Source organism: Heterodontus francisci, chromosome 29, assembly GCF_036365525.1.
Source record: "Heterodontus francisci isolate sHetFra1 chromosome 29, sHetFra1.hap1, whole genome shotgun sequence".
NCBI lineage: Eukaryota > Metazoa > Chordata > Chondrichthyes > Heterodontiformes > Heterodontidae > Heterodontus > Heterodontus francisci.
In genome coordinates, this window is record NC_090399.1 from 66,248,301 (window position 1) to 66,260,743 (window position 12,443).

Below are 12,443 nucleotides of genomic sequence, written 5' to 3' on the forward strand. Positions count from 1 at the left end.
GTGTTTTATTCTGGGAAAAATAGAGTCTGTGATTGACCGTATCGGTAAGTGGGAAAATTTTATATATGTTGTGATTTGTAGAGAAGTGGAACTAGAATAAACAGAATTCTCCGTCCACCTCGGTTATAACACAGTTACCTGGGATTTTCATTGTTAGATCTGAACATTCTCCACCATTAGATACATTAGACAGAGACAGGAAGTGGAGTCCAAACCTCATTTATTATTGGAATTTCGGGAATACAAAATTGCATTACAGAGCCCCCTCTCACAAAGCACATGCCCCACCACTCCCCTCCCCCCATAAACCCCAGCAAAATATAAATCTGATCACACTCCCCGATCTCCCAATGATCAACACATTCCCATGTCCCGGGACTGTCACGCAGAGCAGGACCACCCCACTCTCCCACCCCATCTACAACCTCCATCAGGATTGATGGTCTTGGGGATTAGGCCCCCCTCCCCCGCCCCAGGGACCAGTCCCTGTGGGTTCCAGTTGGTCAAGGGCCACTTGGACGGAGTGAGAGTGTATCTCCACTCCCAGTTAGTACATCGGACAATTTAACCAGAAACTGAGTGAGGGTGAGGAGATGATCAGGGTCACGCTCATTAATTATTCTTGATGAAGTAAAGGATTCAAAGACAGTTAACATTTAAAAAGCAAAAGTGTAAACAAGCCCCCCCATTGAAATCAGTGAATGATTCAACATTCCCAGAGCATATGCAGAGTAAACCATACAGGTCAAAGTTCAAAATGATCAGAGAGTACAGACATTCATAATCAACAACCCCCCCCCCCCCCCCCCCCCCCAAGTTACAATTAAACAGAGTCACAGATGTAGAGCTATGATCAGTCACTCGCCATCACCTCGATGATAAACCGCCCTCCCTGATTCAGCAATTCATCCCGCTGACTGTGCACTGAACTCCCTGGAATTTCAGCGGGACACGGGAGACCACTGGGGAAGAGAAATAAATACATGGTTAGAGAGAGAGGCAAATCCATCAGAGCCAACCAAACACCAGCAACAAAACCCATCAAATGCCACCCCCCCCAAAACAAGGGCAGCAAAACCCAGATGCCCTCGAAACACCATCAGACCCATCCGAACACCAGCAGCAAAACTCATTAGACCATTCACTCTCCAAAAACTAGTAACACTGAATCCTCGGGGAGAGACAACACGAAACCCCAGTGACCAATTTGAAGAAAACCTGCCTCCTTTAGATGAAACTGAGAGGCTGACAGGAGGCCATGTCCTGACAGGAAATGTTATGAGAAGTGTTTATCACTCCCCAACACTCATATCTCCAGTCTCAGACTGAACAGGACCAGCATCTCCAGTCGGCCATTCTCAAAGCTGAGTGTTGAATTGTATGATCCAGCCTTTGATGTGTATAGAGAGAGACACTGCACTCAAATTCCACCCAGGAGATTGTACAGGAAACACCAACTGTAATAGCCCAGTTAGAAGACCAGTGAAGAATATACTATTGAAATATTCATACCTCAGGCATTGGCAGAGGAGTTTGATGAGGATTCCCCCCTATCAGAAGCTGTTAATAGAAGGACAAGTATTAAAAATCTGTTCACTATTAGAGACAGAGAGACAGACAGAGGGTAACACACACAAAGACCGGGCGGTGGGGTGGGGGGAGTAGGAGGGGAGGGGGATGCTGTTGGGGGCAGGGGAATACACACAGAGAGGAAGATACCACACACAGATGGAGACAGAGCAATAAACGTTTCACTGTACAGACACTATTAGCAGCAATTCCTGCTCTTCATACAGTTATTTGAAGATCCAGTTGTAGTTTGAGGTAAACTTACTCTTTGCTGGATTGTAGCCGGTCTTCTCCCCCGCTGTAAAACAAGGAATTCTCAGTTAGTGACCAGACACTGACAGTCAGAGAGGAGAGAGACGGAAGATAGTGACAGCTTTATCATTCCCAGTCACCTTCCCCCTGGGACCACCACTCATAGGAAGATAAGTACATAGGAACAGGAGTAGGCCATTTACTCATTCAATGAGTTCATGGCTGATCTGCAATCTAATTCCATCGACCCACCTTTGCCTCATATCCCTTCATACCTCTGGCTAACAAAAAAACTATTACTTAATTTTAAAATTAACTGTTGCTGTTTGGGGAAGAGAATTCCAAACTTCTACCACCCTTGTGAGAAGCATCACCTAATTTCACTGCTGAAAGGTCTGGCTCTAATTTCTCGACAATGCTCCGAGTCCTACACTCCCCAAACAGTGGAAATAGTTTCTAACTCCATTAATATCTTAAAAATGACCATCAAATCACCCCTTCACCTAAATTCAATGCAATACAATCCTAGTTTGTGTATTCTCTCCTCATAGCTTAACCCTTGGAGTCCAAGTATCATTCTGGTAAATTAAGAGCAAAATTCAATGGAATACAATTCTAACCCTGATATTGTTATCAAACCTGCTGACGAGGCTGGTGCTGTTGGTGTCTGGTGGACCGACCTCTACATTGCAGAGGCTGAGTGCCAAATCACAGACACTTCTTCCTACCTCCCCTGGACCATGATCCCATCACCAAACATCAAGCTACCGTATCCAGGACTATCAATGACCTCATCTCCTCTGGAGATCTTCCCTCTACAGCTTCCCACCTCAGTCTCACAACTCCGAACAGATTGCTTCTATCTCCATCCTAAAATCCACAAACAGGACTGTCCTGGTAGACCCATCACTTCAGCCTGTTCCTGCCCCACTGAACTTACTGCCTCCTATCTTGATTCTATTTTTTCACCCCTTGTCCAGTCTGTTCCCACCGACATCCGTGACTCTTCCAACTCCCTACGTCATTTCGATAGTTCCCAGTTTCCTGGCCCTAACCGCCTCCTCTTCACTACGGACGTCTAATCTCTCTACACTTCCATCCCCCACCAGGATGGTTTGAGGGCTCTCCGCTTCTTCCTGGAACAGAGGCCCAACCAGTCCCCATCCACCACTACCTTCCTCCACCTGGCTGAACTTGTTCTCACATTGAACAACTTCTCTTTCAACTCCACTCACTTCCTTCAAGTAAAAGGTGTTGCTATGGGTACCCGCATGGGTCCTAATTATGTCTGTCTTTTTGTGGGATATGTCGAACATTCCTTGTTCCAGTCCAACTCAGGCCCCCTCCCCCAACTCTTTCTGGTGAATTGTTGACTGTATTGATGCTGTTTCCTGCTCCCGCCCTGAACTGGAAAACTTCATGAACTTTGCTTCCAATTTCACCCTTCTCCCACCCTCACATAATCCATCTCCGACACTTTCCTTCCTCGACTTCTCTGTCTCCATCTCTGGGAATAGGCTGTCCACTAGTATTTATTATAAGCCACCAACTCCCCCGGCTACCTTGACTACACTTCCTCACATTCTCCGTCTCCAACGCATCTGCTCTGATGATGCAACCTTCCACAACAGCGTTTCTGATAGGTCTTCCTTTTTCCTCAACCAAAGATACCTCCCCCAACTGTGGTTGACAGGGCCCTCAAACGTGTCCGGCCCATTTCCTGCACCTCTTCCCTCACCCCTTCCCCTCCCTCCCAGAACCGTGACAGGGTTCCCCTTGTCCTCACTTTCCACCCCACCAGCCTCCACATCCAAAGGATCATCCTCCGCCATTTCCACCACCTCCAATGTGATGCCGAATACAGCTCCCCTCCGAAAGGATCAATAATCTCAGTGACACCCTGGTCCACTCCTCCATTACCCCCGACACCTTCCCTTTTCCACGACACCTTCCCCTGCAATCCCAGGTGTAATACCTACCCTTTTACCTCCTCTCTCCTCACTATCCAAGTTCCCAAACACTTCCTCCAGGTGAAGCAGTGATTTACTTGTACTTCTTTCAATTCACTGCTCACAGTGCAGTCTCCTCTACATTGGGGAGACCAAACGCAGAGTGGGCGACCACTTTGCAGAACACCTCTGCTCGGACTGCAAGCATGATCCTGAGCTTCCGGTTACTTGCAATTTTAATTCTCCTTCCTGCTCTCATACCCATATTTCTGTTCTTGGTCTGTAGCAGTGTTCCAGTGAACATCAACGCAAGCTCGAGGAACAGCACCTCATTTTTTGACTAGGAACATAGGAGCAGGAGGAGTAGGCCATTCAGCCCATCGAGCCTGCTCTGCCATTCAATATGATCATGGCTGATCATCCACTTCAATGCCTTTTTCCCCCACACTATCCCCATATCCCCTTATGTCATTTGTATTTCGAAATCTGTCAATCTCTGCTTTAAACATGTTCATGTAAGCCCCCACCTGCCAAGAACGAGGCACATTTGTTTTGTCATATGAACTTTAATTTTGAACTGTTGCTGGATTGAGGAAATGATTTGTTGAACAGATCACCTGTAGCTGCCTGCATCTACTCTGTCTATCCTTTTAAGTATTTTGTAGGTTTAAAAGAGATCACCTCACATTCTTCGAAACTCTAGACAATACAGGCCTAGTTTCCCCAATCTCTCTTCATAGGACAGTCCCGACATAGAATCATAGAAGGTTTAAGGCACAGAAAGAGGCCACTTGGCCCATCATGCCCCTGCCGGCCAAAAAACGATCCACCTATTCTAATCCCACCTTCCAGCATTTGGTCCGTAGCCCTGCAGATTACAGCACTTGAGGTGTATATCCAGACTCCTTTTGAACGAGTTGAGGGTTTCTGCCTCAACTACCCTTTCAGGCAGTGAGTTCCAGACTCCCACCACCCTCTGGGTGAACAAGTTTTTCCTCATCTCCCCTCTAATTTTGTACCAATCACTTTAAATCGATTCCCCCTCGTCACTGACCTCTCTGCTAAGGTGAATAGACCCTTCACCTCCACTCTATCCAAGCCCCTCAAAATTGTATACATTTCAATCAGATCTCCCCTCAGCCTAAAGAGAACAACCCCAGCCTATCCAATCTTTCCTCATAGCTGCATTTTCCAGTCCTGGCAACATCCTTGTAAATCTCCTCTGTACCCTCTCTGGTGCAATTACATCCTTTCTGTAATGAGGTGACCAGAACTGCCATCTTGGGAACAAGTCCAGTGAACCTTTGTTGCACTCCCTCTATGGCAATAATATCCTTCCTAAGGTAAGGGAACCAAAATTGCACACAGTACTCCAGGTGCGGTCTAACTAACGTTCTATACAATTGAAGTAAGACTTCAAGCACTCTACATCCTTCTGGACTCAATATTAAGATCAATCATTTCAGACCATGAGCCCCATTTTTTTTGTGTATTTATTTTAAAAATATATTTCAGATTTATTTATTTATTTTTTAACCATGTGTTAGTCTCAAACTTATTTTTCATGTTTTTGTTTTCGCACGGACCTGTTCATTATTCTGCCTTTAACACTCTCTCTGGACTGTGCTTTGTCTTTTGCTGTAACTATTTAGCACTTCATTTACATTACATTCCATGACATCTCTCATTTAACATCTCCCCCTCCGTCCGATCACAGTCTGTCCTTCTTGTTCTACTTCACCCCCTCCCCCCCCTCCCCCCCCCCCCCTCAAAGACTGTTACATTTCTAACCTTTGACAGTTCTGATGAAGGGTCACAGACTTAAAAAGTTAACTGTGTTTCTCTCTCCACAGATGCTGCCACACCTGCTGAGTATTTCCGGCACTTTCTGTTCTCATTTCATCATTCTGGTAAATCCGTGCTGCACTCCCTCCAAGACCTATATATTCATCCTGGTATCCAGAACTGTTCACAGTAACTCCAGGTTAACCAGGGCTTTGTATCGCTGAGGTGTGACTTCTACTCCCTTATATCCTAGACCTCTAGATATAAAGGTCAGCATTTCATTAGTCTTTTAGATTATTTTCTGTACATGCTGCGAGGGGAATGTATTTTTATGCCATGTTTTTATTCAGCTATCTGATTGTAACAGTTTTTGCTGAATTTCAGTTTGTGTTTTAACTGTTCTGACAAATTGTAACAATATCTTGTTACAGATATAAACTGGGACTTGGTGATTTAATGTGCTTTCATGTGCAGAGTTTGACAAAGGCTGGTAAAAACATGGAGTGCGGAGGACATCGGGACACAGGGAGAAGAGGAATTCCGACCAAAGATCTCATCATTGGGGCTTATATTGGACTTGTTAAAAATAAAGACAGTTTAACTGAACAAGGACACACACAGAAACCCTACACACACCCGAGTCAGGACATGTCATTAAGGTGGTAGTCTCAGACTATTACAACATCAAACATTGTCTACAACAGTTCTCAGACAATGACCTCTCAGACTATGTGTGAATGATTTCCTCCTGCCTTATTAAGATGTACATATCACATCATTGCTGGTATGGACCCAAACTCACCCCCTCCCACCTGCTGAGAGCAGGATATGACCGCATGTAGGTGGTCTTGCAAAGCCATGGTGGGATTGATAAGGCACTGAAACCCAATCGGATGACCCAATTTGAGACATTACTCATTATGTCACAGGACCAGGGTCAGAAAGGGGGAGAAAGCCACAGCCCTCAAGGATATTGTTGCTGCAGTTGGGAAGAGTGACCTAGTCAGTCACTACAGATGTGAAGAGAACTCGTTCAGCGGACCGACTACTGGAGGACGGACTCTTACACGCGAGGTTACCAACTAGCAGTATAGTGAGTATTTACCTTCTACCCAAACTATACGGATATTAAGTAGTTTGTGGGAACAAATACTTTGTCTCCTTGTTAAGTGCCATTGTTATCAAGAGTAAGGCAAAATTCCACACTATTTGGGGGAAGGTACCTGGGGTAAATGACATTTTAATGATCTACGTACCTAGAACCTGGACCGCCCTGTTTCTAGTATTTCATCATTCAGAAAGTACTCTGGTTTACCTTTCATTGGTCCAAAGTGGATGATGTCACATTTGCCGACATTGAAATCCATTTGCCATAGTTTTGCCCATTCACTTAATCTATCAATTTTATCTCTTCAATTAATCTCTTTGTAATTTTATGCTTCCATCTACACTGCCTACAATACTGTCTATTTTTGTGTCGTCTACAAATCTGGATATGTGATTTTCTATCTCATTGTTTGTTAATAAATACAGTGAATAGTTGAGACTCCAACACAGATCCTTGTGGGACATGACTAATCACATCCTGACAATTACACTACCTGTCCATTATCCCTACTCTCCGTCTCCTGTCACTCAGCTAACTTCCTAACAGGTCGATAATTTATCTTCAATTTCCTGAGCTTCACCTTTAACTAAACAGTCTCTTTTGAGGAACTTTATCAAATGCCTTCTGGAAGACCATATAAATAACATCCATAGACATTCCCCTATTCCTTTAGTCACCTCTTCAAACAATTCAGTATCAAATCCATGCTGGTTTTCTATGATCAGCTGACAATGTTCAAGGTGCTGAATTCTCCAATTAAATTATCGACTCTAGTAATTTTCTGATAACAGATGTGAGGCTAACTGGTCTATAATTTCCACCTTCCTTCAATAGCAGACTGACAGGCACAATTTTCCAATCTTAAGGAACAGTTCCTGAATCAAGCAAACTTCAGAAGATTATAGTTAGGGATCTGCACTGTTCTCACCTCCTTCCTTTAAAACTCTGGGATAGAACCATCTGATCCTGGGGATTTATCACTTTTTAGTGTCATTAATTTCTCCATTACTGTTACATTACTGATGTTAATTTTACTGAGTTCCTGTCTCTGATCCAATAATAGTTTCCTTGGGAAGTCTGTCATTCTTTTCTCTTCCTCCACTGTAAATATTGACACAAATTAATTATTCAACATGTCCACCATTTCCTTCTCATTGACAACATCACCATCATCAGTTTTCAAAGGGACTGCTTTGCTTCTGACCCTCTTTTTCCGAATGTAACTAAGTTCTTTGTGTTGATTTTGATCACCCTTGCAAGTTTCTTTTCGTACTTCTTCTTGTAACCCTTACTATCTGCTGTGTCATCCTTTGCTGTTCTTTGCACCTTCCTCATTCACCAGGATCTGTGCTATTTTTTACATTTCTGTATGTTTTTTACAGTTTGTTATCTCTTACCTTTTTAATTGCCCATAGCTGTCTTTTTTGGCAGGTAGAACACTTGCCCTTTAGTGATATAAACTGCTTTTGGATCACTTTAAATTCTCTTTTGAACACCTCCCACTGATCTTCTGTTTTACTCATTAATAGATTTGTCCAGTTTACTCTGGACAATCTGTGTCTTATCCTGTTAAAATCAGCATTACCTAATTCTAGAATCTGAGTGGCTGTTTCATGTTTCTCCATTTCAACACTACGAGAACTCAATCATATTATGATCACTATTTGATCAATATTCTTCCACTGTTAGGGTGTTAACTAAATCAGTCTCATTACTCATTATTAATCTAATAGAGCATGTCTCCTTGTTGGATTTTAGATTAGAGATACTGCACTGAAACAGGCCCTTCGGCCCACCGAGTCTGTGCCGAACATCAACCACCCATTTATACTAATCCTACACTAATCCCATATTCCTATCACATCCCCACCTGTCCCTATATATTTCCCTACCACCTACCTATACTAGGGGCAATCTATAATGGCCAATTTACCTATCAACCTGCAAGTCTTTTGGCTTGTGGGAGGAAACCGGAGCACCCGGAGAAAACCCACGCAGACACAGGGAGAACTTGCAAACTCTGGGACGTTTCTGAAAACTATCCTGGACACACTCTAGAAATTCACTACCTTTCTGATGTGTGGTAGTCTGCTTATCCCAGTCTATAATGAAAGTTAAAATCCCTACTTAAAACCATTCCGGTTTGACTACTTGCTTATCTAAACTTTATACAAGTTACAGCTTCACAGCTACTACCTGGGGGTCTATACAGCACTCCCGCTAGTCTTAAATACTTCTCAATTTCTTAATACGACCCATAAGTTCTCCACTGCCTGCTGAACTCTGGTTATATCCTCTCTTCCCACTGAAGTGATTTCATCTTTCATCACTAAGGTAACTGTTCCTCCTTCACCATTTTTCCGATCTTTCCTGTGGACCGGATAACCTGGTATATTTCATTCCCATTCCTCCCCATCTTCCATCCCAGTCTCCTTAATGGCTGCCTTGTCATAGCCTCCAAGTTGAATTCAAGTCTGCAATTCATGGAACTTGTTCCTGATACTCTATGTGTTTTTATAAAGAATGCTGACTTGGGACACAAACACTAACACTGTCATTCTGTTTGAATATTTTACTCACACATTTCCCATTTCTCTCCCTCTCCTGGTTTAATTTCTTCACATCGTTTAGTTTTGCCTTAATTTGTGGTTCCGAAAGAACATCCTCTCCTCCGCTCACTGGACCCAGTGTCGACATTTCCTTGTTCACCATCTTCAGACCCGGAGCCAACCCCCATCCACCCCACCCCGGGTCACCATTCCCCACACACCAGGAATCCCACCCCCACCATGGGCTCCCAAACACTCCCCCACTCCACCCCGGGTCACCATTCCCCACCCACCAGCAATCCACCCCCACCCTGGGCTCCCAAACACTCCCCCACTCCACCCCGAGTCACCATTCCCCACCCACCAGCAATCCCACCCCCACCCTGGGCTCCCAAACACTCCCCCACTCCACCCCGGGTCACCATTCCCCACCCACCAGCAATCCACCCCCACCATGGGCCCCAAACACTCCCCCACTCCACCCCGGGTCACCATTCCTCACACACCAGGAATCCCACCCCCACCATGGGCTCCCAAACACTCCCCCACTCCACCCCGGGTCACCATTCCCCACCCACTGGCAATCCCACCCACACCCTGGGTCCCCAAACACTCCTCCACTCCATCCCAGGTCACCATTCCCCACACACCAGCAATCCCACCCACACCCTGGGTCCCCAAACACTCCCCCACTCCACCCCGTGTCACCATTCCCCACACACCAGCAATCCCACCCCCACTCTGGGTCCCCAAACACCCCCCCACTCCACCCCGGGTCACCATTCCCCACCCACCAGCAATCCCACCCACACCCTGGGTCCCCAAACACTCCCCCACTCCACCCCGGGTCACCATTCCCCACCCACCAGCAATCCCACCCACACCCTGGGTCCCCAAACACTCCCCCACTCCACCCCGAGTCACCATTCCCCACCCACTGGCAATCCCACCCCCACCCTGGGTCCCCAAACACCCCCCCACTCCACCCCGGGTCACCATTCCCCACCCACCAGCAATCCCACCCCCACCCTGGGTCCCCAAACACTCCCCCACTCCACCCCGTGTCACCATTCCCCACCCACTGGCAATCCCACCCCCACCCTGGTCCCCAAACACTCCCCCACTCCACCCCGAGTCACCATTCCCCACCCACTGGCAATCCCACCCCCACCCTGGGCTCCCAAACACTCCCCCACTCCACCCCGGGTCACCATTCCCCACCCACCAGCAATCCCACCCACATCCTGGGTCCCCAAACACTCCCCCACTCCACCCCGTGTCACCATTCCCCACCCACTGGCAATCCCACCCCCACCCTGGGCTCCCAAACACTCCCCCACTCCACCCCGGGTCACCATTCCCCACCCACCAGCAATCCCACCCCCACCCTGGGCTCCCAAACACTCCCCCACTCCACCCCGGGTCACCATTCCCCACCCACCAGCAATCCCACCCCCACCCTGGGCCCCCAAACACCCCCCACTACACCCCGAGTCACCATTCCCCACCCACTGGCAATCCCACCCCCACCCTGGGCCCCCAAACACACCCCTGTCCCCCTCCCCCAAACTTACATCACCCAGAGTCCGCACGGCCCCAGTGAGCATTTTGGCCATTTTCTCTCCAATTCCTACCTTTCTTTTTGTAGATGACGACACCCACGACAACAGCGATGATCAGCAGAACAACAACAACCAGAACACCGACAATAATAGGGAGCAGGGAGACAGACTTCCGTTCTGATAAATAGAACCAGAGAGAGAGCGTGAATCAGACATCAGGGAACAGACACAGGCAGAGAGAGAGAGCGAGAGGACACACAGAGCCCCACGCGCTGTAATATCCCGGGACACACTGACCCTCCCTCCCTCCTGGAGTGAGACTGGATCCTCACACAGCTCAGCACTGACCCTCCCTCCTGTAGTGAGACTGGATCCTCACACAGCTCAGCACTGACCCTCCCTCCCTCCTGTAGTGAGACTGGATCCTCACACAGCTCAGCATGGACCCTCCCTCCTGTAGTGAGACTGGATCCTCACACAGCTCAGCACTGACCGTCCCTCCTGTAGTGAGACTGGATCCTCACACAGCTCAGCACTGACCCTCCCTCCCTCCTGTAGTGAGACTGGATCCTCACACAGCTCAGCACTGACCCTCCCTCCTGTAGTGAGACTGGATCCTCACACAGCTCAGCACTGACCCTCCCTCCCTCCTGTAGTGAGACTGGATCCTCACACAGCTCAGCACTGACCCTCCCTCCCTCCTGGAGTGAGACTGGATCCTCACACAGCTCAGCACTGACCCTCCCTCCTGTAGTGAGACTGGATCCTCACACAGCTCAGCACTGACCCTCCCTCCCTCCTGTAGTGAGACTGGATCCTCACACAGCTCAGCACCGACCCTCCCTCCCTCCTGTCGTGAGACTGGATCCTCACACAGCTCAGCACTGACCCTCCCTCCCTCCTGTAGTGAGACTGGATCCTCACACAGCTCAGCACTGACCCTCCCTCCTGTAGTGAGACTGGATCCTCACACAGCTCAGCACTGACCCTCCCTCCTGTAGTGGAGACTGGATCCTCACACAGCTCAGCACTGACCCTCCCTCCTGTAGTGAGACTGGATCCTCACACAGCTCAGCACTGACCCTCCCTCCTGTAGTGAGACTGGATCCTCACACAGCTCAGCACTGACCCTCCATCCTGTATTGAGACTGGATCCTCACACAGCTCAGCACTGACCCTCCCTCCTGTAGTGGAGACTGGATCCTCACACAGCTCAGCACTGACCCTCCCTCCTGTAGTGAGACTGGATCCTCACACAGCTCAGCACTGACCCTCCCTCCTGTAGTGAGACTGGATCCTCACACAGCTCAGCACTGACCCTCCCTCCTGTAGTGAGACTGGATCCTCACACAGCTCAGCACTGACCCTCCCTCCTGTAGTGAGACTGGATCCTCACACAGCTCAGCATGGACCCTCCCTCCTGTAGTGAGACTGGATCCTCACACAGCTCAGCCCTGACCCTCCCTCCTGTAGTGAGACTGGATCCTCACACAGCTCAGCACTGACCCTCCCTCCTGTAGTGAGACTGGATCCTCACACAGCTCAGCACGGACCCTCCCTCCTGTAGTGAGACTGGATCCTCACACAGCTCAGCACTGACCCTCCCTCCTGTAGTGAGACTGGACCCTCACACAGCTCAGCACTGACCCTCCCATCTGCAGTGAGACTG

General features: G+C 48.0%; 1 protein-coding gene across 1 annotated transcript in view; it reads right to left on the reverse strand.

Moving 5' to 3' along the window:
- Positions 1-203: 203 nt before the first annotated feature.
- Positions 204-12,443, reverse strand: part of LOC137345667 (class I histocompatibility antigen, F10 alpha chain-like) — a 108,410-nt gene continuing 96,170 nt past the window's right edge. The window contains exons 5-8 of the mRNA XM_068008928.1: positions 10,847-10,951; positions 1,835-1,867; positions 1,513-1,560; positions 204-962 (exon numbers count right to left, since the gene is read on the reverse strand). Coding sequence (XP_067865029.1) covers positions 1,514-1,560; positions 1,835-1,867; positions 10,847-10,951 — 185 coding nt within the window. The 3' untranslated portion in view covers positions 204-962; position 1,513. The remainder of the gene's footprint in view (positions 963-1,512; positions 1,561-1,834; positions 1,868-10,846; positions 10,952-12,443) is intronic.